The 27,131-nt window shown below is 48.9% G+C and overlaps 1 protein-coding gene across 1 annotated transcript in view; it reads right to left on the bottom strand.

Annotated features, from left to right (window-relative positions):
• dnah5 (dynein, axonemal, heavy chain 5) overlaps positions 1-27,131 on the bottom strand; it is a gene marked incomplete at both ends in the record, with an annotated part of 523,851 nt that overhangs the window by 319,158 nt on the left and 177,562 nt on the right. Inside the window, 6 exon segments of the mRNA XM_084308323.1 lie at positions 5,715-5,953; positions 7,890-7,952; positions 8,782-9,000; positions 21,826-22,061; positions 26,136-26,260; positions 27,058-27,131. The exon segment at positions 27,058-27,131 is cut by the window's right edge and continues 3 nt beyond it. Coding sequence (XP_084164449.1) covers positions 5,715-5,953; positions 7,890-7,952; positions 8,782-9,000; positions 21,826-22,061; positions 26,136-26,260; positions 27,058-27,131 — 956 coding nt within the window.

Genomic DNA, 27,131 nt, shown 5'->3' with positions numbered 1-27,131 from the left:
TTTGTATATTTTGTATAGTGTTTGGTCTTTATTCTTTAAACTTTTTTGTAAATTTTTTTTTTTAAATAAAACTAAAAGTGAAGCACAATCTCAGGAGGCTCATACAGAACCAAGCATTTCACTGTAATGTACATAATGTACCATAATATACATGACAAATAAAAACAAACTTGAAACATGGTTGGTTCTTAGGGTTCCTCCAGTTTGCTCTGAACTAGAGAAAAACTGCCTTTTCCTTTGCTGCTTCCAACATCCTTTGGAATGCGACTACGGCTCCTTTCGACCGATTAGTCGAATGGACTAATAGGGGTCAGCCCCAACTGTGTCGCCAGCAAACAACAACAACAACAACAACAACAACAACAACAACAACAACAACAACAACACACATCCTCTGTACTCTGCACACCATCAGCAGAAACAACAACAACACACATCCTCTGTACTCTGCACACCATCAGCAGAAACAACAACAACACACATCATCTGTACTCTGCACACCATCAGCAGAAGCAACAACAACAACAACAACAACACACGTCATCTGTACTCTGCACACCATCAGCAGAAACAACAACAACAACAACAACAACACACATCCTCTGTACTCTGCACACCATCAGCAGAAGCAACAACAACAACAACAACACACATCCTCTGTACTCTGCACACCATCAGCAGAAGAAACAACAACAACAACAACACACGTCCTCTGTACTCTGCACACCATCAGCAGAAGAAACAACAACAACAACACACATCCTCTGTACTCTGCACACCATCAGCAGAAGAAACAACAACAACAACACACTTCCTCTGTACTCTGCACACCATCAGCAGAAGCAACAACAACAACAACAACAACAACAGCACACATCATCTGTACTCTGCACACCATCAGCAGAAACAACAACAACAACAACAACAACACACGTCCTCTGTACTCTGCACACCATCAGCAGAAACAACAACAACAACAACACACGTCCTCTGTACTCTGCACACCATCAGCAGAAACAACAACAACAACACACATCATCTGTACTCTGCACACCATCAGCAGAAACAACAACAACAACACACATCATCTGTACTCTGCACACCATCAGCAGCAGAAACAACAACACACATCCTCTGTACTCTGCACACCATCAGCAGAACAAACAACAACGCACATCCTCTGTACTCTGCACACCATCAGCAGCAGAAACAACAACACACATCCTCTGTACTCTGCACACCATCAGCAGAAACAACAACAACACACATCCTCTGTACTCATCACACCATCAGCAGAAGCAACAACAACACACATCCTCTGTACTCTGCACACCATCAGCAGAAGAAACAACAACACACATCCTCTGTACTCTGCACACCATCAGCAGAAACAACAACAACACACATCCTCTGTACTCTGCACACCATCAGCAGAAGAAACAACATCCTCTGTACTCTGCACACCATCAGCAGAAGAAACAACAACACACATCCCCTGTACTCTGCACACCATCAGCAGAAGCACACAGAGGTAGAGACTAGGGCCGGGGCGATTCTTGCTCAAATGTGAATCACGATTTTTATCTCTAAGAATTGAGATCACGATTCTCTCACACGATTCTTATTTTTTCAATAAAATCATTTATTGCACTCTTTCTTAAACAGACAACATAACATATCAAAGTGCTTGACTTAAGCATAACATATATGAAAGTGCTTGACTTAAACTTAAAAGTCTCTTTAACATACAAAATAACTCAAGTCAGAATCGTCGTCATTTAAAAAAAGTTAAGTAAAAAGTAAAAGAATATATATTAAATAGTTTTTCTCGATTAATTGCCCGGCCCTAGTAGAGACAGATCCAGAGACGCGTTCCTCTTCCTCGGTCAGCCCTCTTTTAAATATGCCTTCTTAAAAGGGGAACTATCTTATAAATGGCCTTTTTGAGTGTGTAGCATTGTTTCCTAGCTATGTGAACTTATATTAATATGATCTATGTCTCAAAATTCTCATATTGGCGCATTCTTCCAATTCTCCTCTCACAATATTCACCCTCACTGAACTGAGTCATTTGAAAATGTGCGTGATTTGTGATGTCAGAGAGACACCGCTGCATGTTAATGGAGACGTGCAGAATGAGCTGCACACAGTTCTGCTGCCCAGGCTCAAAACGGCTCGAGATCTTGAGGTAGAAAAATGCTGTTTTTGAGGACTTGATTAGAAATACAAAACAATGAATAAAAAAATATATATATATTACAGAGGTGTTCCCTAGACTCACAGGAATTGTGTAAAAGTGCCCAAATAGTGAAAGAAATAGTAAAATAGTTCCCCTTTAAGATAAAATGAGATGAGATAAGATATTCCTTTATGGATCCCCTTGGGGAAATTCAGGCATCATAGCAGCATGGGGAGGGGAGGTACAGGTATGGGCAGGGTAATAGTAGAAAGACATAAATATAGGCAATAAAATTATAGTACAATAGAGAAAGGTAAAAGGTAATGAAAGGTTCTCTGCGTCTCATCCCCCCCCCCCCCCCCCCCCCCCCCTCTGACGGCGAAACATGCCCCGTCAGACTAATGAATCCACGGCTAAGAAGGACGGGGCGGCGGCGAGATTGAAATTCTTCATGCACCTCAATGAAACACATTACAGGAACACTCTGGGGGGGGGGTCTTCAACGGCGAGGCGATAAGGCATGATGGGAATAGTTTCCATTTGTTCTTCCTTTGTCCCCGTCGACATTTATCTGATATCGCTGGGGCAGTCCACACAGAACATTGAGGCTTCAGTTACGATAAAAGTTCAGGTAATGTGCCGCAGAGACCTTTGCCACCGCAGTCGATCAGCCGATCTTGTAAAGCATCTTTTCAGTTCCATTCACTTGATTTAGTTTATTTCAGCTCGGGGAGTAATGTAGCGGATTCAGGGGGGGCGGCCGGGAGTCGAACCCAGGTCGACCCAGACCACAGCGCTAACCAGTCAACCAAAGGGTGCGGCCCGTTAGCCCAGAGCTAGTGAGTCTAGGCATCCGTGGGCGTTACGCGACCCCCCTCCTTCAGGAACATCTAGTACACATTATATCACAAATGAATCATTCAGTTGTGTGTGTGTGTGTGTGTGCGCGTGTGTGTGTGTGTGTGTGTGTGTGTGTGTGTGTGTGTGTGTGTTCAGATGCCTGGTTGGTTCTTAGGTTTCCTCCAGTTTGCTCTGAACTAGGAAAAACTGGTCTTCCCTTTGATGCATTTGTTGCATCTTGTACTTTAGTTTTGTATATTTTGTATAGTGTTTGGTCTTTATTCTTTTAACTTTTTTGTAAAAAAATATTTTTTTTAAATAAAACTAAAAGTGAAGCACAATCTCAGGAGGCTCATACAGAACCAAGCATTTCACTGTAATGTACATAATGTACCATAATACATGACAAATAAAAACAAACTTGAAACTTGGTTGGTTCTTAGGGTTCCTCCAGTTTGCTCTGAACTAGAGAAAAACTGCCTTTTCCTTTGCTGCTTCCAACATCCTTTGGATCCAACTGACCCTGAAGCTGCAGGTCCATCCTCCACCACGCCTCACCTGAAGCTGCTTCCTCCACCACGCCTCACCTGAAGCTGCTTCCTCCACCTCGCCTCACCTGAAGCTGCTTCCTCCACCACGCCTCACCTGAAGCTGCTTCCTCCACCACGCCTTACCTGAAGCTGCTTCCTCCACCACGCCTCACCTGACGCTGCTTCCTCCACCTCACCTGACGCTGCTTCCTCCACCACGCCTCACCTGAAGCTGCTTCCTCCACCTCACCTGAAGCTGCTTCCTCCACCTCGCCTCACCTGAAGCTGCTTCCTCCACCACGCCTCACCTGACGCTGCTTCCTCCACCAGGCCTCACCTGAAGCTGCTTCCTCCACCACGCCTCACCTGAAGCTGCTTCCTCCACCACGCCTCACCTGAAGCTGCTTCCTCCACCTCGCCTCACCTGAAGCTGCTTCCTCCACCTTGCCTCACCTGAAGCTGCTTCCTCCACCACGCCTCACCTGAAGCTGCTTCCTCCACCACGCCTCACCTGAAGCTGCTTCCTCCACCACGCCTCACCTGAAGCTGCTTCCTCCACCACGCCTCACCTCACCTGAAGCTGCTTCCTCCACCTCGCCTCACCTGAAGCTGCTTCCTCCACCACGCCTCACCTGAAGCTGCTTCCTCCACCACGCCTCACCTGAAGCTGCTTCCTCCACCTCACCTGAAGCTGCTTCCTCCACCTCACCTGAAGCTGCTTCCTCCACCACGCCTCACCTGAAGCTGCTTCCTCCACCACGCCTCACCTGAAGCTGCTTCCTCCACCACGCCTCACCTGAAGCTGCTTCCTCCACCTCACCTGAAGCTGCTTCCTCCACCTCACCTCACCTGAAGCTGCTTCCTCCACCACGCCTCACCTGAAGCTGCTTCCTCCACCACGCCTCACCTGAAGCTGCTTCCTCCACCTCACCTGAAGCTGCTTCCTCCACCTCGCCTCACCTGAAGCTGCATCCTCCACCAGGCCTCACCTGACGCTGCTTCCTCCACCTCGCCTCACCTGAAGCTGCTTCCTCCACCTCGCCTCACCTGAAGCTGCTTCCTCCACCACGCCTCACCTGAAGCTGCTTCCTCCACCTCACCTGACGCTGCTTCCTCCACCTCACCTGAAGCTGCTTCCTCCACTTCACCTGAAGCTGCTTCCTCCACCACGCCTCACCTGAAGCTGCTTCCTCCACCACGCCTCACCTGACGCTGCTTCCTCCACCTCGCCTCACCTGAAGCTGCTTCCTCCACCTCACCTGAAGCTGCTTCCTCCACCTCGCCTCACCTGAAGCTGCTTCCTCCACCTCGCCTCACCTGAAGCTGCTTCCTCCACCTCACCTCACCTGAAGCTGCTTCCTCCACCTCGCCTCACCTGACCCTGAAGCAGGGCTGAGCCCAAACGTTCGAACCTTCGTTCGTTACGTTGGCATTCAAATTCTAAATCAACATTACATTTTTTTATATAAAAAAATAAATAAAAAATACATATATATTTTTTTTTAATATTTTTTTTATGCGTCTATTCATTGTGTTTAAACCAATGGGGTTTTTCTTCACAGTTTGCCGATAAAGATTAGAAGTTGCCTTTGAGAACCAATGGTTCTCAAGCCGTAACGGCACATGGGGCAGGAGCCCATCTCCTGTTTCCGTAGCGTGAGGCAGCTTGATGGACATGACGCTAGTATGTCGCAAGGACTTCCCCCCCAAACCAACCCTTGATGCTGAGTGTCAAGCCGGGAGGCTATGGCTACCATTTTTTTAAATAGTCTTTGGTATGACTCGGCCGGGGCTTGAACACCCAGCCTCCCGAACTCAGGGCGGACACTCTACCCACGAGGCCACTGAGCCGGCATAAAGATAAAGATTAGGCTACACTAATATTATAGTATTAAAAAAAACTGATGAGTTATATTCATTAAAATACGTTTTTTTTTTTTTTTTTTAATACTCATTTAATCAGATTAATCACTTTATTCAAATTGAGGATTTTGTTTGAGGATATTTATAAAAAACTTTAAAAAAGTCTAAAAAAAAAACTGCATTTTGAAAAAATATTTGATTTATCCGTTCGGAAAAAACCCTGACGAAGTTCGAATCCCAAAAACTTCGGGGACAGCCTTACCCTGACCCTGAAGGTTCTTCCTTCCTCCACCACGCCTCACCTGCTCTGGAAGTCCAGCAGCTCGTTGTTGATCCTCTCGATGTGCACGTCGGCCCAGAGGATGTCGTAGTAACCGTTGACCGTGTCGATGACGTTGTTGTAGAGGCCGTACAGCTTCTGCAGGAGCGTCAGCTGCTTCCTGATCTCCAGCAGCTGGGGATGCTGGGTAACGGGGAGTCCAAATAGCTCCTCGCCGCCCGTGTACGTGGCGTACTTCCTGAAGAGGTTGTCGAAGCGATTCTGGAATGTGAAAGGAACAATATCATACCTTTCTTACCTGGTTTGAATAATATATAACACGGTTTAAATGGACTCTACTTGTCTTCAAATAAAAAAAACTACTTATTGCCCAAAAAGATTTGACTAGTAATTACTCATTTAATTTCTACTTTTGACCAATCTCTATGAGTCTATATATAACTAGTAGGTATTCTGAAGCATAATTTATGCAAATTGACAAATTAACAATGATCCTAACTAACTAACTAACAAAATAACTGGTAAGTTTTGTGTGGCCCGAGAGGCATGCTCACCATCTCATTGTGACTGAGCAGCCCTGGACATCTACTGTAACTACTGACTCACTAACTAACTAACTAGGGGTCCTTGGGGGGGTTTCAGGGGGTGCCTAGAAAAAAAGTGTAAGTGTTTAATTTCACCGTTTCATTCAGAGAGAGAAATAGAAGACTATTCTGATCATAGGATCATAGGTATCCCTCCTTGCTCACCAGTGTGTACACGGTGGTGCCCCTGCCTACCTCAAGGAACTCCTCACCCCCCAGTCCTCCTCACGCTCCCTCCGCTCCGGCACAGCCTACCTCCTCAAAGCCCCCAGGACTAAGCTGCACACCATGGGGGCGATCGAGCCTTCTGCTCGGCCGCAACCAGACTGTTGTGGAATGCTCTCCCCAACCACCTGAGAGCACCACAAACTGTTGACACTTTTAAACGTGGACTCAAGGCCTTTTATTAGTTTGTATGTCTTCACACATTCATGTTGTTCTGCTATGTGTTCTTCTTTTTTTATATATCTATTTTTATTTTATTCTTTTTAACTCTGTAGCACTCTGAGATTCTCAGGAAGGTAGGGTGCGTTACAAATGAAATGTATTTATTATTATTATTATTATTATTATTATTATTATTATTATTATTATTATTATTATTATTATTATTATTATTATAGGGTATCCTTTCTCCACACAGCTATGAAGTCTGCACTTAATCACACCAAACAACAAACATCACTTAGGTTGGGGTCTGTGGCCGCCCCAAGCGACCACTGGGCTTGGTGAATGACGGAGGACGCTACGTAACGGCCCAATGGCTAGGCACTGCCCATATTTGGGCGTCCGCTTCCAGACGCACCTGTCGCTAGAAGGCCATCGAGACCAACTAGTGAATCGCGAAGCGATGCGCGTGTTGAGGAGGGTGAACAAAATAGGGCCCAAGGACACTCTCTCACTCTCTCATATCAGGGGCGGACAGACCGGTGAGCGGAAGAGCCGCCCGGCAGACGGTCTAAGTTGAAGTCAGAGAGAGAGAGAGAGAGATTGAGGAGAACCGTGAAATGTTTGTTTGATTAGAAAATAAAAGGAAAAGTATTATTTTGGGAAACACCACTTGTTAGGGATGTCAGATATTATCGGCCGATATTGGCATTAAAATGTAATGATCGGTATCGGTTTTCAAAAAATTTTTAATAATGTTTTACATTTATTTAACCTTTATCTACCCAGGCAAGCAAGTAAGAACAAATTCTTATTTTATTTATTGTCAAAAGTATGCATAATGTTGTGTTAATTCCACGACAAGAGATATGTAATGTTATTAATTACCTGAAATTATTCAGTTTTTTTGGGGGGGGGGGGGGGGAACCCCGCATATATCGGTATCGGTTGATATCGGTATCGGAAATTAAGAGTTGGACAATATCGGTATAGCGGATATCGGTAAAAAAGCCAATATCGAACATCCCTACCACTCGTATGTCTTATTGTTTTATTATTGTTTTATTCTGCCACCCCTACAGGTCCCAGAGGGATCGTCTCACCGAATGGGGGGGGGGGGGGTGTGCTGCTCAGGGTGGGGTCCCAGAAGGGAGTCCGCTGCCTTGCGTGTATCAGTCTGGGTGTCCTCGGCTCAAAATAGGGTCGAGAACCAATGATTTCCATACCTGAAACATGATGAGCCTGTCGCTGGCGTCCTGGGGAGCCAAGCCGACCACCATGGGGCCGTCCTGCAGAGCAGAGAGACACCCAGACTCTTAGTGAACACAGTCTGGCTCTGCAAGGAACATAAACAGCTGGGAGGGATATTAACATGATAGGACTGTTGGAACGGGTACGTGTGTGTGTGTGTGTGTGTGTGTGTGTGTGTGTGTGTGTGTGTGTGTGTGTGTGTGTGTGTGTGTGTGTGTGTGTATGTGTGTGTGTGTGTGTGTGTGTGTGTGTGTGTGTGTGTGTGTGTGTGTATTAAGGCTGAGCTCGAACGTTCGGACCTTCGTTCGTTAGGTTGGCATTCAAATTCTAAATCAACATTCAAATTTTTTATTTTCAATAAAAAATAAATGTTTAAATACAAATAAATAAATAAATGTATGTGTCTATTTATTCTGTTTAAACCGATGGGGTTTTTCTTCACAGTTGCAGATAAAGATTAGGCTACACTAATTTTATAGTATTAAAATAAACTGATGAGTATATTCATTAAAGAAAGTTGATTTAATAAAAACAAAAGACTCATTTAATCAGATGAATCACTTTATTCAAATGGAGGATTTAGTTTGAGGATATTTATAAAAAAAAATATATATATATATATATAATTTTTGGAGGGGGGGGGATTAGAATACTTTTTTTTAAATTAAAAACAAAGGTTCGAACGTCCATTCGAAAAACCCTGACAAAGTTCGAACCCCAAATAACAGGCTTCGGGTACAGCTCTAGTGTGTATGTGTGTCTGTCTCTGTGTGTGTGTGTCGGTCTGTCTCGCTGTGTGTGTGTGTGTATGTGTGTCTGTCTCTCTGTGTGTGTGTGTGTGTCTGCGTGTGTGCGTCCAGTGTCCACCTTGTCGTAGTCCAGGTAGAAGTGCTGGCTGTCCTCCACGAAGGTCTTCACGTTGCTGATGAGTTCTCCCCTGAAGTCGGGCTGCAGGCTCACCAGCTCGTTCTGCACCTCCGTGCCTCTCGACAGCAGCTTCTCCCAGGTGTAGCGCAGCGTGTCCACCTTCTCCGCCTCCTCCTTCGGCATCGCCAGCCCGTACTTGTGCAGCATGGCGTACGACTCCTGGAAGGGAGGTGGAGGTGGAGGGAGGGCAAAGGTCAAAGCTTCAAGGAGGCCGGGAAGAATTTGAAATTTCAAAGTAGTTTTGGGAAAACTAACCCTCAAGCAGACTCACATTACATTTCTTAATTTTTTTTATTTTTATTTAAACGTATCCCCATTAGCTGATGCCTTAGCGGCAGCTAGTCTTCCTCACTTGTCTTGTTATTGTCTTGTTATTAGAGTAGAGTAGAGTTATTAGAGTAGAGTAGAGTAGAGTTATTAGAGTAGAGTAGAGTAGACTAGAGTTATTAGAGTAGAGTAGTTAGTAGAGTAGAGTAGAGTTAGTAGAGTAGAGTAGAGTTAGTGGAGTAGAGTAGAGTAGAGTAGACTAGAGTTATTAGAGTAGAGTAGTTAGTAGAGTAGAGTAGAGTTAGTAGAGTAGAGTAGAGTTAGTGGAGTAGAGTAGAGTAGAGTAGACTAGAGTTATTAGAGTAGAGTAGTTAGTAGAGTAGAGTAGTTAGTAGAGTAGAGTAGAGTAGACTAGAGTTATTAGAGTAGAGTAGTTAGTAGAGTAGAGTAGAGTTAGTAGAGTAGAGTAGAGTTAGTGGAGTAGAGTAGAGTAGAGTAGAGTAGACTAGAGTTATTAGAGTAGAGTAGTTAGTAGAGTAGAGTAGAGTAGTTAGTAGAGTAGAGTAGAGTAGACTAGAGTTATTAGAGTAGAGTAGTTAGTAGAGTAGAGTAGAGTTAGTAGAGTAGACTAGAGTTAGTAGAGTAGAGTAGAGTAGAGTAGACTAGAGTTATTAGAGTAGAGTAGAGTTAGTAGAGTAGAGTAGACTAGAGTTATTAGAGTAGAGTAGAGTAGAGTAGAGTAGAGTTATTAGAGTAGAGTAGACTAGAGTAGAGTAGAGTTATTAGAGTAGAGTAGAGTTATTAGAGTAGAGTAGTTAGTAGAGTAGAGTAGAGTAGACGAGACTAGAGTAGAGTAGAGTAGTTATTAGAGTAGAGTAGAGTAGGTGTTAGGGTTTGTAACCGACCCCAATCGCACAACACAAGACAGGTATGAGGGTAAGCCAAGAAACGGGCATTTATTGAAACAAAGGGAAACCGGCACTGTCCCTTTAAGGGAGAAACACAAAATACTGGAAATAACAAGAGGGGAAGGAACAGGCTAAGGGAACGCTAGGGGAAGGTTAAGGGAACACTAAGGGAAGGCTAAGGGAACGCTAGGGGAAGGTTAAGGGAACACTAAGGGAAGGCTAAGGGAACGCTAGGGGAAGGTTAAGGGAACACTAAGGGAAGGCTAAGGGAACGCTAGGGGAAGGTTGGAAGAAACAGGGAGGAACTAGGAGGACCGGACGGGAGGACTAGGAGGAACTAGAGAGGGGAGAACTAGGGACAGAGGGACAGGTACTGGGGGACATAGGGAACAGGTTCTGGGGAACAGAGGGCCAGGTTCTGGTGACAGAGGGACAGAGGCCGCGGAGGCGGGCTGGGGACGAGGAGGACTAGAAAGGGGAGAACAGGGACAGAGGCCCGCGGAGGCGGGCTGGGGACAGGGAGGACTGGGAGGACTGGTGGGAAACATCAGGGCCGCTCTGCAGAACTCTCTCGGCAGATCTCCGAGGTGGGTAACGGCGGCCGAGAGGGAGAGAGGAGAGGGTTAAAGTACAAAGGGGAAAACAGAGCAGATGCAGGAGAGGTGACTAGTCCAAATACAAAAGTTATCAAAGTAAAAACTATCTTCGTGTAAAATACACAAAGAGCAAAGTTCCAAAAACAATCCAAAAGTGAATACTATCTTCGGTGTGAACAAACACACAGTGGGAGATGTAACGTCCAAAATAATATCCCAGTGAAAACAAACAGAGGCACACGCTGGGTGAGTGACTGTCTGATTAAAAAGGTGGTTATCTTCAGTGTTAAGAAACACACGAAAACGGAGATGATCAAGACAGTCAAATAAACTCACCCAGACGTAATGCGTATAATGCGTAAAGGAGCTGGAACAGCAGCAGGGCGAGGGCGTCGCCACCGGGGAGCCGGCTGTCCGAGCCGAGGTCAGAGTGGTGCTGGAACAGGCAGCGGGGCGAGAGCGTCGCCACCGGGGAGCCGGCTGTCCGAGCCGAGGTCAGAGTGGTGCGCCACTGCTTGGAGTGCGCGCCGGAACCGAGAGACGCATCTGGGGTGCGTCTGCGTGGAGGAGTGTGCCAAGCTTGGAGGTCTGGATGATGCGCGTCTGTGCGCTGGTACGGAGGAGCGTGCCAAGCTCGAAGGTCTGGAAGATGCGCGTCTGTGCGCTGGTACGGAGGAGCGTGCCAAGCTCGAAGGTCTGGAAGATGCGCGTCTGTGCGCTGGTACGGAGGAGCGTGCCAAGCTCGAAGGTCTGGAAGATGCGCGTCTGTGCGCTGGTACGGAGGAGCGTGCCAAGCTCGAAGGTCTGGATGATGCGCGTCTGTGCGCTGGTACGGAGGAGCGTGCCAAGCTCGAAGGTCTGGAAGATGCGCGTCTGTGCGCTGGTACGGAGGAGCGTGCCAAGCTCGAAGGTCTGGAAGATGCGCGTCTGCGCGCTGGTCTGGATGTGCGTCAGGTCGATAGCTGCGCGGGGGTCTGAAGTGGATCACTGGGATGCCTCCCGTGGAAGTCTAGGGAGCGCAGACCAGTCTCCCCCTCAGGCAACGGCGACAGCAGGCGAAGGCTGGAGCAACATCTCTACGCCGGAGAATCAAAACAGCATAGGCAGAACAGAGGACCTCCCGAAGGAGTCTTGATGTTTGAGAATATGATACGGCATGTTTACAACACGACCCCACGCCGAAACGAGGGGAAGAGCCCTGGTATTTAAAGCCCACAGGGGAACTAATTAGCCTGCCACCACAGGTGCGAGAGGTAATTGATAATCGAACTAAAAGTGTGAGTTCGGCACCAGACCAATCAAACACATAATGACAGGTAGTCCAGGTGTGGCCACTGAGAGTAAACGAGAGTAAAGAACGAGAGGGTGGGGGCTAGAGAGAGTGAGTGAGAAGAGAATTCCTAAACAGTAGGCTTAAAGAAAACAGAGAAAGTTGGTGAGCAGCGGACAAAACCTCACAGTACCCCCCCCTCAACGGGAGCCACCCGGCGACCCAAAAAAAATACAGACAGAGTGGCAGGGGGCAAAACAAGGCAAAAACAAAAAGGTACTGGCCAAGCCAGCAGGGGAAGCCACCACAAGAGTGGGGCTAGCAAAAGAAACAGGGTCGCCGAGGGGTAACTAGGGTAGCAGAGGGGCAACTGGAGGAGCTGAGGGGTAACCAGAGGAGCTGAGGGGTAACTAGAGGAGCAGAGGGGTAACCAGAGGAGCCGAGGGGTAACTAGAGGAGCAGAGGGGTAACCATGGTAGCACCGGGAAAAGAACTAGCAGAGGGAAGGTTAGCTGCCAGGGCACTGATAGCTACAGGGCCTATGCTAGCTGTACTGCTACATCAACATAGAGGCTGCGCAAGCTGCCGGAGCTAGGCTAGCAGAGGGAAAGGGTAGCTGCCAGGGCACTGATAGCTACAGGGCCTATGCTAGCTGTACTGCTACATCAACATAGAGGCTGCGCTAGCTGCCGAGCTAGGCTAGCAGGGGGAAAGGGCAGCTGCCAAGGCACTGATAGCTACAGGGCCTATGCTAGCTGTACTGTTACATCAACATAGAGGCTGCGCTAGCTGCCGAGCTAGGCTAGCAGGGGGAAAGGGTAGCTGCCAAGGCACTGATAGCTACAGGGCCTATGCCAGCTGTACTGCTACATTAACATAGAGGCTGCGCTAGCTGCCGGAGCTAGGCTGGCAGACAGGGCTGGACCAGCATGAGAGAACAAGCTAGCTGGAAGGACAGTCCTAGCTGTGTGAGATAAACTGACCTTGCTAGCTGAAAGGGCAGTCCTAGCAGTGGGAATACTGACCTTGCCAGCTGAAAGGGCAGTCCTAGCAGTGGGATAAACTGACCTTGCTAGCTGAAAAGGCAGTCCTAGCAGTGGGAGCAAACTGACCATGCTAGCTGAAGGGGCAGTCCTAGCAGTGGTAGAGAAACTGACCTTGCTAGCTGAAAGGGCAGTCCTAGCAGTGGGAGATAAACTGACATTGCTAGCTGAAAGGGCAGTCCTAGCAGTGGGGATAAACTGACCATGCTAGCTGAAAGGGCAGTCCTAGCAGTGGGGATAAAACTGACCTTGCTAGCTGAAAGGGCAGTCCTAGCAGTGGGAGATAAACTGACCTTGCTAGCTGAAAGGGCAGTCCTAGCAGTGGGGAAACTGACCTTGCTAGCTGAAAGGGCAGTCCTAGCAGTGGGAATACTGACCTTGCTAGCTGAAAGGGCAGTCCTAGCAGTGGGAATACTGACCATGCTAGCTGAAAGGGCAGTCCTAGCAGTGGGAGAAAACTGACCCTGCTAGCTGAAGGGGCAGTCCTAGCAGTGTGAGATGCTACACAAAAAAGTGGAGGCCATGCAGAGGGACCGGGTTAGCTGCTTGGGCCTGGCTAGCTACAGGGCCTATGCCAGCTGCAAGGCTGCATTAACATAGAGGCTGTGCTAACAGCCGGGGCCAAGCTAGCAGACCGGGGCCATGCAGAGGGAATTAGGTTAGCTGCCTGGCATGGCTAGCTACAGGGCCCATGCCAGCAGCAAGGGCTGCATAAAACATAGAGGCTGTGCTAGCAGCCGGGGCTAAGCTAGCAGACTGGGGCTCTGCTGAGGGACTGGGTTAGCTGCCAGGGCAAGGCTAGCTACAGGGCCTATGCCAGCAGCAAGGGCTGCATAAACATAGAGGCTGTGCTAGCAGCCGGGGCAAGGCTAGCAGACAGGGGCCATGCTGGTAGTAGAGGCCTAACAAGCTGCAGGGGGGTCAAACAGGGCTAACAGGGAAGCCAACAGGGCTAACAGGGGAGCTAACAGGCTAACAGGGGAGCTAAACTGGGCTAACAGGGAAGCCAACAGGGCTAACAGGGGAGCTAACAGGGGAGCTAGAGGGGAACTAGAGGGAACAAGAAAAAAAAGGCAAACTCAACATACACCGTCTGTGCTGGCTGGGGTCGTCGATTTGGTGGGGTCGTACTGTTAGGGTTTGTAACCGACCCCAATCGCACAACACAAGACAGGTATGAGGGTAAGCCAAGAAACGGGCATTTATTGAAACAAAGGGAAACCGGCACTGTCCCTTTAAGGGAGAAACACAAAATACTGGAAATAACAAGAGGGGAAGGAACAGGCTAAGGGAACGCTAGGGGAAGGTTAAGGGAACACTAAGGGAAGGCTAAGGGAACGCTAGGGGAAGGTTAAGGGAACACTAAGGGAAGGCTAAGGGAACGCTAGGGGAAGGTTAAGGGAACACTAAGGGAAGGCTAAGGGAACGCTAGGGGAAGGTTGGAAGAAACAGGGAGGAACTAGGAGGACCGGACGGGAGGACTAGGAGGAACTAGAGAGGGGAGAACTAGGGACAGAGGGACAGGTACTGGGGGACATAGGGAACAGGTTCTGGGGAACAGAGGGCCAGGTTCTGGTGACAGAGGGACAGAGGCCGCGGAGGCGGGCTGGGGACGAGGAGGACTAGAAAGGGGAGAACAGGGACAGAGGCCCGCGGAGGCGGGCTGGGGACAGGGAGGACTGGGAGGACTGGTGGGAAACATCAGGGCCGCTCTGCAGAACTCTCTCGGCAGATCTCCGAGGTGGGTAACGGCGGCCGAGAGGGAGAGAGGAGAGGGTTAAAGTACAAAGGGGAAAACAGAGCAGATGCAGGAGAGGTGACTAGTCCAAATACAAAAGTTATCAAAGTAAAAACTATCTTCGTGTAAAATACACAAAGAGCAAAGTTCCAAAAACAATCCAAAAGTGAATACTATCTTCGGTGTGAACAAACACACAGTGGGAGATGTAACGTCCAAAATAATATCCCAGTGAAAACAAACAGAGGCACACGCTGGGTGAGTGACTGTCTGATTAAAAAGGTGGTTATCTTCAGTGTTAAGAAACACACGAAAACGGAGATGATCAAGACAGTCAAATAAACTCACCCAGACGTAATGCGTATAATGCGTAAAGGAGCTGGAACAGCAGCGGGGCGAGGGCGTCGCCACCGGGGAGCCGGCTGTCCGAGCCGAGGTCAGAGTGGTGCTGGAACAGGCAGCGGGGCGAGAGCGTCGCCACCGGGGAGCCGGCTGTCCGAGCCGAGGTCAGAGTGGTGCGCCACTGCTTGGAGTGCGCGCCGGAACCGAGAGACGCATCTGGGGTGCGTCTGCGTGGAGGAGTGTGCCAAGCTTGGAGGTCTGGATGATGCGCGTCTGTGCGCTGGTACGGAGGAGCGTGCCAAGCTCGAAGGTCTGGAAGATGCGCGTCTGTGCGCTGGTACGGAGGAGCGTGCCAAGCTCGAAGGTCTGGAAGATGCGCGTCTGTGCGCTGGTACGGAGGAGCGTGCCAAGCTCGAAGGTCTGGAAGATGCGCGTCTGTGCGCTGGTACGGAGGAGCGTGCCAAGCTCGAAGGTCTGGATGATGCGCGTCTGTGCGCTGGTACGGAGGAGCGTGCCAAGCTCGAAGGTCTGGAAGATGCGCGTCTGTGCGCTGGTACGGAGGAGCGTGCCAAGCTCGAAGGTCTGGAAGATGCGCGTCTGCGCGCTGGTCTGGATGTGCGTCAGGTCGATAGCTGCGCGGGGGTCTGAAGTGGATCACTGGGATGCCTCCCGTGGAAGTCTAGGGAGCGCAGACCAGTCTCCCCCTCAGGCAACGGCGACAGCAGGCGAAGGCTGGAGCAACATCTCTACGCCGGAGAATCAAAACAGCATAGGCAGAACAGAGGACCTCCCGAAGGAGTCTTGATGTTTGAGAATATGATACGGCATGTTTACAACACGACCCCACGCCGAAACGAGGGGAAGAGCCCTGGTATTTAAAGCCCACAGGGGAACTAATTAGCCTGCCACCACAGGTGCGAGAGGTAATTGATAATCGAACTAAAAGTGTGAGTTCGGCACCAGACCAATCAAACACATAATGACAGGTAGTCCAGGTGTGGCCACTGAGAGTAAACGAGAGTAAAGAACGAGAGGGTGGGGGCTAGAGAGAGTGAGTGAGAAGAGAATTCCTAAACAGTAGGCTTAAAGAAAACAGAGAAAGTTGGTGAGCAGCGGACAAAACCTCACAGTACCCCCCCCTCAACGGGAGCCACCCGGCGACCCAAAAAAAATACAGACAGAGTGGCAGGGGGCAAAACAAGGCAAAAACAAAAAGGTACTGGCCAAGCCAGCAGGGGAAGCCACCACAAGAGTGGGGCTAGCAAAAGAAACAGGGTCGCCGAGGGGTAACTAGGGTAGCAGAGGGGCAACTGGAGGAGCTGAGGGGTAACCAGAGGAGCTGAGGGGTAACTAGAGGAGCAGAGGGGTAACCAGAGGAGCCGAGGGGTAACTAGAGGAGCAGAGGGGTAACCATGGTAGCACCGGGAAAAGAACTAGCAGAGGGAAGGTTAGCTGCCAGGGCACTGATAGCTACAGGGCCTATGCTAGCTGTACTGCTACATCAACATAGAGGCTGCGCAAGCTGCCGGAGCTAGGCTAGCAGAGGGAAAGGGTAGCTGCCAGGGCACTGATAGCTACAGGGCCTATGCTAGCTGTACTGCTACATCAACATAGAGGCTGCGCTAGCTGCCGAGCTAGGCTAGCAGGGGGAAAGGGCAGCTGCCAAGGCACTGATAGCTACAGGGCCTATGCTAGCTGTACTGTTACATCAACATAGAGGCTAACAGGGGAGCTAAACTGGGCTAACAGGGAAGCCAACAGGGCTAACAGGGGAGCTAACAGGGGAGCTAGAGGGGAACTAGAGGGAACAAGAAAAAAAAGGCAAACTCAACATACACCGTCTGTGCTGGCTGGGGTCGTCGATTTGGTGGGGTCGTACTGTTAGGGTTTGTAACCGACCCCAATCGCACAACACAAGACAGGTATGAGGGTAAGCCAAGAAACGGGCATTTATTGAAACAAAGGGAAACCGGCACTGTCCCTTTAAGGGAGAAACACAAAATACTGGAAATAACAAGAGGGGAAGGAACAGGCTAAGGGAACGCTAGGGGAAGGTTAAGGGAACACTAAGGGAAGGCTAAGGGAACGCTAGGGGAAGGTTAAGGGAACACTAAGGGAAGGCTAAGGGAACGCTAGGGGAAGGTTAAGGGAACACTAAGGGAAGGCTAAGGGAACGCTAGGGGAAGGTTGGAAGAAACAGGGAGGAACTAGGAGGACCGGACGGGAGGACTAGGAGGAACTAGAGAGGGGAGAACTAGGGACAGAGGGACAGGTACTGGGGGACATAGGGAACAGGTTCTGGGGAACAGAGGGCCAGGTTCTGGTGACAGAGGGACAGAGGCCGCGGAGGCGGGCTGGGGACGAGGAGGACTAGAAAGGGGAGAACAGGGACAGAGGCCCGCGGAGGCGGGCTGGGGACAGGGAGGACTGGGAGGACTGGTGGGAAACATCAGGGCCGCTCTGCAGAACTCTCTCGGCAGATCTCCGAGGTGGGTAACGGCGGCCGAGAGGGAGAGAGGAGAGGGTTAAAGTACAAAGGGGAAAACAGAGCAGATGCAGGAGAGGTGACTAGTCCAAATACAAAAGTTATCAAAGTAAAAACTATCTTCGTGTAAAATACACAAAGAGCAAAGTTCCAAAAACAATCCAAAAGTGAATACTATCTTCGGTGTGAACAAACACACAGTGGGAGATGTAACGTCCAAAATAATATCCCAGTGAAAACAAACAGAGGCACACGCTGGGTGAGTGACTGTCTGATTAAAAAGGTGGTTATCTTCAGTGTTAAGAAACACACGAAAACGGAGATGATCAAGACAGTCAAATAAACTCACCCAGACGTAATGCGTATAATGCGTAAAGGAGCTGGAACAGCAGCGGGGCGAGGGCGTCGCCACCGGGGAGCCGGCTGTCCGAGCCGAGGTCAGAGTGGTGCTGGAACAGGCAGCGGGGCGAGAGCGTCGCCACCGGGGAGCCGGCTGTCCGAGCCGAGGTCAGAGTGGTGTGCCACTGCTTGGAGTGCGCGCCGGAACCGAGAGACGCATCTGGGGTGCGTCTGCGTGGAGGAGTGTGCCAAGCTTGGAGGTCTGGATGATGCGCGTCTGTGCGCTGGTACGGAGGAGCGTGCCAAGCTCGAAGGTCTGGAAGATGCGCGTCTGTGCGCTGGTACGGAGGAGCGTGCCAAGCTTGAAGGTCTGGAAGATGCGCGTCTGTGCGCTGGTACGGAGGAGCGTGCCAAGCTCGAAGGTCTGGAAGATGCGCGTCTGTGCGCTGGTACGGAGGAGCGTGCCAAGCTCGAAGGTCTGGATGATGCGCGTCTGTGCGCTGGTACGGAGGAGCGTGCCAAGCTCGAAGGTCTGGAAGATGCGCGTCTGTGCGCTGGTACGGAGGAGCGTGCCAAGCTCGAAGGTCTGGAAGATGCGCGTCTGCGCGCTGGTCTGGATGTGCGTCAGGTCGATAGCTGCGCGGGGGTCTGAAGTGGATCACTGGGATGCCTCCCGTGGAAGTCTAGGGAGCGCAGACCAGTCTCCCCCTCAGGCAACGGCGACAGCAGGCGAAGGCTGGAGCAACATCTCTACGCCGGAGAATCAAAACAGCATAGGCAGAACAGAGGACCTCCCGAAGGAGTCTTGATGTTTGAGAATATGATACGGCATGTTTACAACACGACCCCACGCCGAAACGAGGGGAAGAGCCCTGGTATTTAAAGCCCACAGGGGAACTAATTAGCCTGCCACCACAGGTGCGAGAGGTAATTGATAATCGAACTAAAAGTGTGAGTTCGGCACCAGACCAATCAAACACATAATGACAGGTAGTCCAGGTGTGGCCACTGAGAGTAAACGAGAGTAAAGAACGAGAGGGTGGGGGCTAGAGAGAGTGAGTGAGAAGAGAATTCCTAAACAGTAGGCTTAAAGAAAACAGAGAAAGTTGGTGAGCAGCGGACAAAACCTCACAGTAGGTTAGAGTTATTAGAGTAGAGTAGAGTAGACTAGAGTTATTAGAGTAGAGTAGAGTAGAGTAGAGTAGAGTAGAGTAGAGTAGAGTAGAGTAGAGTAGAGTAGAGTAGAGTAGGTTAGGTTAGGTTAGTTTAGGTTAGTTTAGTTTAGTTTAGATTAGATTCCAATGTATTGTCAAGTAACGAAAAGAGGTTTGGCATCCAACCAGAGTGTAAATGTAACAGTAAAGTGTAATAGTAATATACAATGTATAGGTGATTAAACTGGGTATAAAATATATAAATTAGTACTACTGAGTAATAGTGCTAATCAGATATATGTACAGAGTTGTAGTATTAATATGTACAGTGATACAGGTATAAAGACACTGTGGTAGTAAGTCATACTGGCCAGCAACGTAACTAGTAAGAGTAGGTAAGAGATACAGATATAGATATAGTATCTACAGATATGTAAAAAGGATTATATGCAGGTATGTACAGACAGATATATATATATATATATATATATATATATATATATATATATATATATATATATATGTTGTGAAGGGCCAGATTAAACCGAATATATATATTTATTATATATATATATTTAATTGTATTTGTATATTCTCTAATATTCCCTGATATCCCTTGTATATTCCTTGTACAATATGCATTGAATATCCATTCTAGCCTACTGAACATCCCATAATAGTCTCCATTCTACTATTGGTCGAGACCTTGGTGCCAGGCTGCCATACCCCCCAGACCCAGTTCAAACGTACCGCTCAACATGTACGAACAAGTCCTAGTTCCGCGTAGGAATCTGGCTACCGCACCACTAACGGTACTATTTGTTCATAGTGCGTATATATACTGCGCTACTAAAGTAGGACTTCCTTTTCAGTCCAGTTTCTTACCCTCCAATAGAGTCACAGACGTAAAGCCTCCCCGCGACGCCACGTGTGGGAGTAAGGCCAAGTTCGGCCTACCATCGGTATTGAGACATCGTGTATATTAATATTTGAATAGTCATATTTGGCACTATATCGTCGAGTTGGACGTAGTCTATTAAGCTAATAATAGTCTGTTAATATATAGTGCTTCGTACGGTGAGAATACTACCGTAGCCAGCACCCCATCGTTTCGGGCAGAGAACTGGCTGCTTATCCAGGATGGTCGACCCCATGTGAGACTGCATCCGAGCAGCCCCAGAGCCGACGAGCGAGTGGACCTGTATACCGGATTATTCTACCGACGACAGCCCGCCTTCCCAGGCACGGATTATGCTTTGTGTACAGTGATTATTCCATGGATAAAGACCCCCGACACTGCCGTGTGTTGGAACCCCCCCCCCCCTGGAGAGGACGCAAGGTGAGGAGACGCTCTGCAAGACGAGGTCGCTTCACGTCTCTCCCCCGTGGACCGGAGAGAGCCGGCTCACAGAGAGTCCACCTGCTTTCATCTGTGGTCCAAGGATCGCTGGCGCACCGAGCTGCACAACTGTGGGTTCACCCAGGATACCCTTGGCCGGACGAGGCAGCCAGACTCTACCCCCCCCCCCCCTCCTACTCCTGTTGTCTTACAAGCGACCGGATTACCCCCCTTAGTGTATCCAGTCTTATAATCATTAAAGTATCATTGCTGTTATTCCTTAACTATTCCAGGTCGTATATTTACCACCTGCGCCATCAGAGATTGGACATTCTCTATTGATATACCGACGAATACTCTTTGCCATAAAAGTGCATACTATTTCAATTCATAAATGTAATTAAGTGATTAAGTGCTTGCTCTACACACCATTGCTGTGTAGGAATAAATACATACTTCGACTTCGTACATTTGTGTTGGATCCGTTTCATCTACGTGAGAGTGTTTATCATAATATATTTATGCCGAGTACTGGGTGGCCGAATATAAAGTACAAAGGTAGTGGTAGTAAGTATCATATCTAGTAATACAGTCAGGGAATTGTACCCCTCAGTTACAATATATATATATATATATATAAGAATACATATATACGGTATATACAGCATTAATGTACATGCTATCATACAGAGTTATATGGGTTATATAACAACAGTGGCTCAGGAGGTAGAGCGGGCGTCTGGTAATCAAAAGGTTCCTGGTTCGATTCCAGCTCCTCCCGGCAGCATGTCTGTAGTATCCTTGATCAAGAGACTTAACCCCTTAACTGCTCCCGATGAGAAGGTTGGCACCTTGCATGGTTGCCTCCGCCATCGGTGTGGGAATGTGTGAGTGAATGGGTGAATGTGAGACATAAGTTGTAAAGCACTGGCGGCAGGGTGGCGCAGCGGAGATTGCGCTCGTCACGCAAGAGACTCCGGTCTCGAATCCGGGTGTCAGCATTGCCTCCGGCTTGGGCCGGCCGTCATACTGGCTCAATTGGCAGAGCCAGCGGGTGGAAGTCGATGGGTGGTAATGTGGACGTTGTGGACAGCGACTCCTACAGGTCGGTTGGGGGACGCCTGTACAGCAGAGACAGGAAGTATCGGGGGGCAGCGTGAGCCTCCCACGCGTTACTCCCCGCCACTGAGAGTCCGCGCTGTCTGGTGAAAAGATGCGACAGGCTGCCTCCTCGTGTACCGGAGGGGACACGTGATGCAAGGCTTCTATCCTCACTACAACCGACCAGTGGGAGGCATAGTCTAGCAACGTTCAAGACAGGGGAGGGAAGAATTGGCTATATGAAATTGGGATGGGAGAAAAATAGAAAAATAAGGAGAAAAGGAGGATACAAAAAAAGGAAAATTACTTAGGCAATTATCGTATGAGGCTAACGATATTGCAGTGTCACTGTCTCCATGTGACGTCACACACACTGCGACACCGTACGAGTCCCCCACCTACCTCTATGGGTCCCACTTGGAAGTCGATGGCTATCTGCTGCTCTCTGATCTCCTTCAGCGATGCCATGGCGATGCGGATGTCGTCCAGGTCTTTGATCTGCCGGTTCAGCTTCTTCCCTGCGTCGTCCACGAAGCCGAAGATCTGCTCCATCTCCGAGCGGTACTTCCTGTTGCAGTGGAGGCCGTAGTCCACCATCCAGCTCTTGGTCTCCACAGTGAGGGACATCTTCAGGTCCGCTGGGGGACGGAGAGACGCACGCGCGGACAGAGAGTTAGAAGAGGCTAGCGGGCCGGGTTTTAACCGTCTTTTAGTGTGGTAGTGAAAGGGTTAACCGTCTGTACTGTGTGGTAGTGAAAGGGTTAACCTTCTGTACTGTGTGGTAGTGAAATGTTAACCTTCTGTAGTGTGGTCGTGAAAGGGTTAACCTTCTGTAGTGTGGTAGTGAAAGGGTTAACAGTCTGTAGTGTGGTAGTGAAAGGGTTAACCTTATGTAGTGTGGTAGTGAAAGGGTTAACCTTCTGTAGTGTGGTAGTGAAAGGGTTAACAGTCTGTAGTGTGGTAGTGAAAGGTTAACCGTCTGTAGTGTGGTAGTGAAAGGTTAACCTTCTGTAGTGTGGTAGTGAAAGGTTAACCTTCTGTAGTGTGGTAGTGAAAGGGTTAACCTTCTGTAGTGTGGTAGTGAAAGGGTTAACCTTCTGTAGTGTGGTAGTGAAAGGTTAACCTTCTGTAGTGTGGTAGTGAAAGGTTAACCTTCTGTAGTGTGGTAGTGAAAGGTTAACCTTCTGTAGTGTGGTAGTGAAAGGGTTAACCTTCTGTAGTGTGGTAGTGAAAGGTTAACCTTCTGTAGTGTGGTAGTGAAAGGTTAACCTTCTGTAGTGTGGTAGTGAAAGGTTAACCTTCTGTAGTGTGGTAGTGAAAGGTTAACCTTCTGTAGTGTGGTAGTGAAAGGTTAACCTTCTGTAGTGTGGTAGTGAAAGGTTAACCTTCTGTAGTGTGGTAGTGAAAGGTTAACCTTCTGTAGTGTGGTAGTGAAAGGTTAACCTTCTGTAGTGTGGTAGTGAAAGGGTTAACCTTCTGTAGTGTGGTAGTGAAAGGTTAACCTTCTGTAGTGTGGTAGTGAAAGGTTAACCTTCTGTAGTGTGGTAGTGAAAGGGTTAACCTTCTGGCCGCCTCAGACCTACTCCTATCCAAGCTCGTCAACCTCCTCCTCCTATCCAACTAACAACCTCGTCAAGTGGGGATCTACCGAAGGCACTTCCTTGTGGTGAAAGTGAAGAAGGAGGCGAGTAGGTGACCACACACCTGCTTATGAAGGTAAGCTGATGGGGGTGTGGCCAGACGAATGATGGGATGTAAAGGTACATGGTGGAATTTTTTATTCAGTGCACGTGCACGAAGTGAAGTACAGTGCAGATGATGCCGAGCGTAAGCCATAATGAAATAGAACCTTCTGTAGTGTGGTAGTGAAAGAGTTAACCTTCTGTAGTGTGGTAGTGAAATAGTTAACCTTCTGTAGTGTGGTAGTGAAAGAGTTAACCTTCTGTAGTGTGGTAGTGAAAGGGTTAACCTTCTGTATTGTCGCAGTGAAAGGGGTAATCTTCTGTCGTGTGGCAGTGAAAGGTTAACGTTCTGTATTGTCGCAGTGAAAGGGTTAACCTTATGTATTGTCACAGTGAAAGGGTTAACCATTTGGTAGTGTGGTAGTGAAAGGGTTAAATGAACACGGCAGCATTAAGGGATATGCGCTTACTGTCTTCTTCTCTGGAATTTCCCCAAGGGGATCAATAAAGGAATATCTTATCTTATCTTATCTTAGACTCAGACAAGAAGATAGATACCAATGTCCTCTCTGTGCGCGTTCAGTATGAAGCTATCCGGCTGCAAGCTAGCCTAGCTTAGCACAAATGAATGGAAGCGGATACGGACCACTAGTCTAGCTTAGCACAAATGAATGGAAGCGGATACGGACCACTAGCCTAGCTTAAAACTCCGGGAGAGGTGTTTTTGGCCAACAGCCAGGCTAGCTGGTCCATAATCAGCTCCCATTATTTTGTGCTAAGCTAGGCTAGCTTGCAATAATGATATAATAACTAGGGATGTCCGATATTATTGGCCTACCGATATTATCGGCCGATATTGGCATTAAAATGTAATATCGGAAATGATCGGTATCTGTTTTCAAATTTGTTATATATATATTTTTTTTTACATGTATTTAACCTTTATTTAAGCAGGCAAGCAAGTAAGAACAAATTCTTATTTTATTTATTGTGAAAAGTATGCATAATGTTGTGTTAATTCCACGACAAGAGATATGTAATGTTAATTACCTGAAATGATTCTGTTTTTTGGGGGGGGGGGAACCCCGCATATATCGGTATCGGAAATTAAGAGTTGGACAATATCGGGATATCGGTAAAAAAAGCCAATATCGAACATCCCTAATAATAACCATATATCACAGCCTGCTGTGCGCTATTGCTAAACTATGGCACAGTGTGCTAGCTCTACGTGTGCAGTAGGAACTGAAACACGATCTGTAGTGTGTGTGGTCACCTGTGAAGAGAGCCAGCGCTCCGACAGTGAGGTACTGTAGTGTGTGTGGTCACCTGTGAAGAGAGCCAGCGCTCCGACAGTGAGGTACTGTAGTGTGTGGTTACCTGTGAAGAGAGCCAGCGCTCCGACAGTGAGGTACTGTAGTGTAGTGTGGTTACCTGTGAAGAGAGCCAGCGCTCCGACAGTGAGGTACTGTAGTGTGGTGTGGTCACCTGTGAAGAGAGCCAGCGCTCCGACAGTGAGGTACTGTAGTGTGTGTGGTTACATGTGAAGAGAGCCAGCGCTCCGACAGTGAGGTACTGTAGTGTGTGTGGTCACCTGTGAAGAGAGCCAGCGCTCCGACAGTGAGGTACTGTAGTGTAGTGTGGTCACCTGTGAAGAGAGCCAGTGCTCCGACAGTGAGGTACTGTAGTGTAGTGTGGTCACCTGTGAAGAGAGCCAGCGCTCCGACAGTGAGGTACTGTAGTGTAGTGTGGTCACCTGTGAAGAGAGCCAGCGCTCCGACAGTGAGGTACTGTAGTGTGTGTGGTCACCTGTGAAGAGAGCCAGCGCTCCGACAGTGAGGTACTGTAGTGTAGTGTGGTTACCTGTGAAGAGAGCCAGCGCTCCGACAGTGAGGTACTGTAGTGTGTGTGGTCACCTGTGAAGAGAGCCAGCGCTCCGACAGTGAGGTACTGTAGTGTAGTGTGGTCACCTGTGAAGAGAGCCAGCGCTCCGACAGTGAGGTACTGTAGTGTGTGTGGTCACCTGTGAAGAGAGCCAGCGCTCCGACAGTGAGGTACTGTAGTGTAGTGTGGTTACCTGTGAAGAGAGCCAGCGCTCCGACAGTGAGGTACTGTAGTGTGTGGTTACCTGTGAAGAGAGCCAGCGCTCCGACAGTGAGGTACTGTAGTGTGTGTGTGGTTACCTGTGAAGAGAGCCAGCGCTCCGACAGTGAGGTACTGTAGTGTGTGTGGTCACCTGTGAAGAGAGCCAGCGCTCCGACAGTGAGGTACTGTAGTGTGTGGTCACCTGTGAAGAGAGCCAGCGCTCCGACAGTGAGGTACTGTAATGTGTGTGGTTACCTGTGAAGAGAGCCAGCGCTCCGACAGTGAGGTACTGTAGTGTGTGTGGTTACCTGTGAAGAGAGCCAGCGCTCCGACAGTGAGGTACTGTAGTGTGTGGTTACCTGTGAAGAGAGCCAGCGCTCCGACAGTGAGGTACTGTAGTGTAGTGTGGTCACCTGTGAAGAGAGCCAGCGCTCCGACAGTGAGGTACTGTAGTGTAGTGTGTGGTCACCTGTGAAGAGAGCCAGCGCTCCGACAGTGAGGTACTGTAGTGTAGTGTGTGGTCACCTGTGAAGAGAGCCAGCGCTCCGACAGTGAGGTACTGTAGTGTGTGTGGTCACCTGTGAAGAGAGCCAGCGCTCCGACAGTGAGGTACTGTAATGTGTGTGGTTACCTGTGAAGAGAGCCAGCGCTCCGACAGTGAGGTACTGTAGTGTGTGGTCACCTGTGAAGAGAGCCAGCGCTCCGACAGTGAGGTACTGTAGTGTGTGTGGTGACCTGTGAAGAGAGCCAGCGCTCCGACAGTGAGGTACTGTAGTGTGTGGTTACCTGTGAAGAGAGCCAGCGCTCCGACAGTGAGGTACTGTAGTGTGTGGTCACCTGTGAAGAGAGCCAGCGCTCCGACAGTGAGGTACTGTAGTGTGTGTGTGGTTACCTGTGAAGAGAGCCAGCGCTCCGACAGTGAGGTACTGTAGTGTGTGTGGTCACCTGTGAAGAGAGCCAGCGCTCCGACAGTGAGGTACTCTGGCTCTGCGTTCATCTCCAGCTCCAGGTCTCTGTAGTAGAGGATCTGACTCTCAAACTCAGACAGCAGAGGACTGTTCTGACTGAACCTGGGGAAGGACCACATTATGATTAGGACATACAGGTTAATCAGTCAGATAAGATAAGATAAGATGAGATATTCAGCGGCCGGGTAGCACAGCGGACTAAGCGTCTGTCTACCACCGCAGAGACACTGGTATCGAATCCGGCTGTCAGTGGTGCCTCCGGCTTGGCCGGTCGTCATACTGGCACAATTGGCAGTGTCAGCGGGAGGGAAGCCGGTGGGTGGTAATCTGGTCATTGTAAACAGCGACTCCTACAGGTCGGTCAGGGCGCCTGCACAGCGAGGGAGGGAAATGGTGAAGGTAGTGTGACCTCTCACGCATTACACTTCACCAATGAGAGTCCGCGCTGTCAGGTGAAAAGAGGCTGCTGGCTGTCTCCTATGTATTGGAGGAAGCATGTGATAGACATCAGGGCTCCCTAGACCGACACATGCGCGCAACGGCCAGGAAGGGGAGGGGGGAATTGGCATAACGACTAAATTGGGATGGGAGGAAAACACAGAAAAAACAGGAGGAGAAAAAGTGGATAAAAAATAAAAAGATAAGATGAGATATTCCTTTATTGATCCCCTTGGGGAAATTCTGCCGTCATAGCAGCATGGAGGAGGGGGGAGGGGAGGTACCGGTAGGGGCAGGGTAATAGTAGAAAGACATAAATATGAGCAATAAAAAGAATATGAGAAAAATAAACAGTGTAAACAAAGGGGGAGATGTATTCCCTATCGGTTATATTATACGTTACTCGTGTAATAAATCAATCAAACTCTCAATCAATCAATCAGACTCGGATCATTCCATACTTCTGGATGGTGTCGTCGCGGTCTTGTCTCCAGATGTGGTGGTAACGACTGAAACGGTCAAGAGCGCTCATCAC

Source organism: Notolepis coatsorum, assembly GCF_963971535.1.
Source record: "Notolepis coatsorum genome assembly, chromosome: 2".
Lineage (NCBI taxonomy): Eukaryota > Metazoa > Chordata > Actinopteri > Aulopiformes > Paralepididae > Notolepis > Notolepis coatsorum.
Note: the sequence above shows the minus strand (reverse complement) of the source record. Positions and strands in the feature narration are given on the sequence as shown.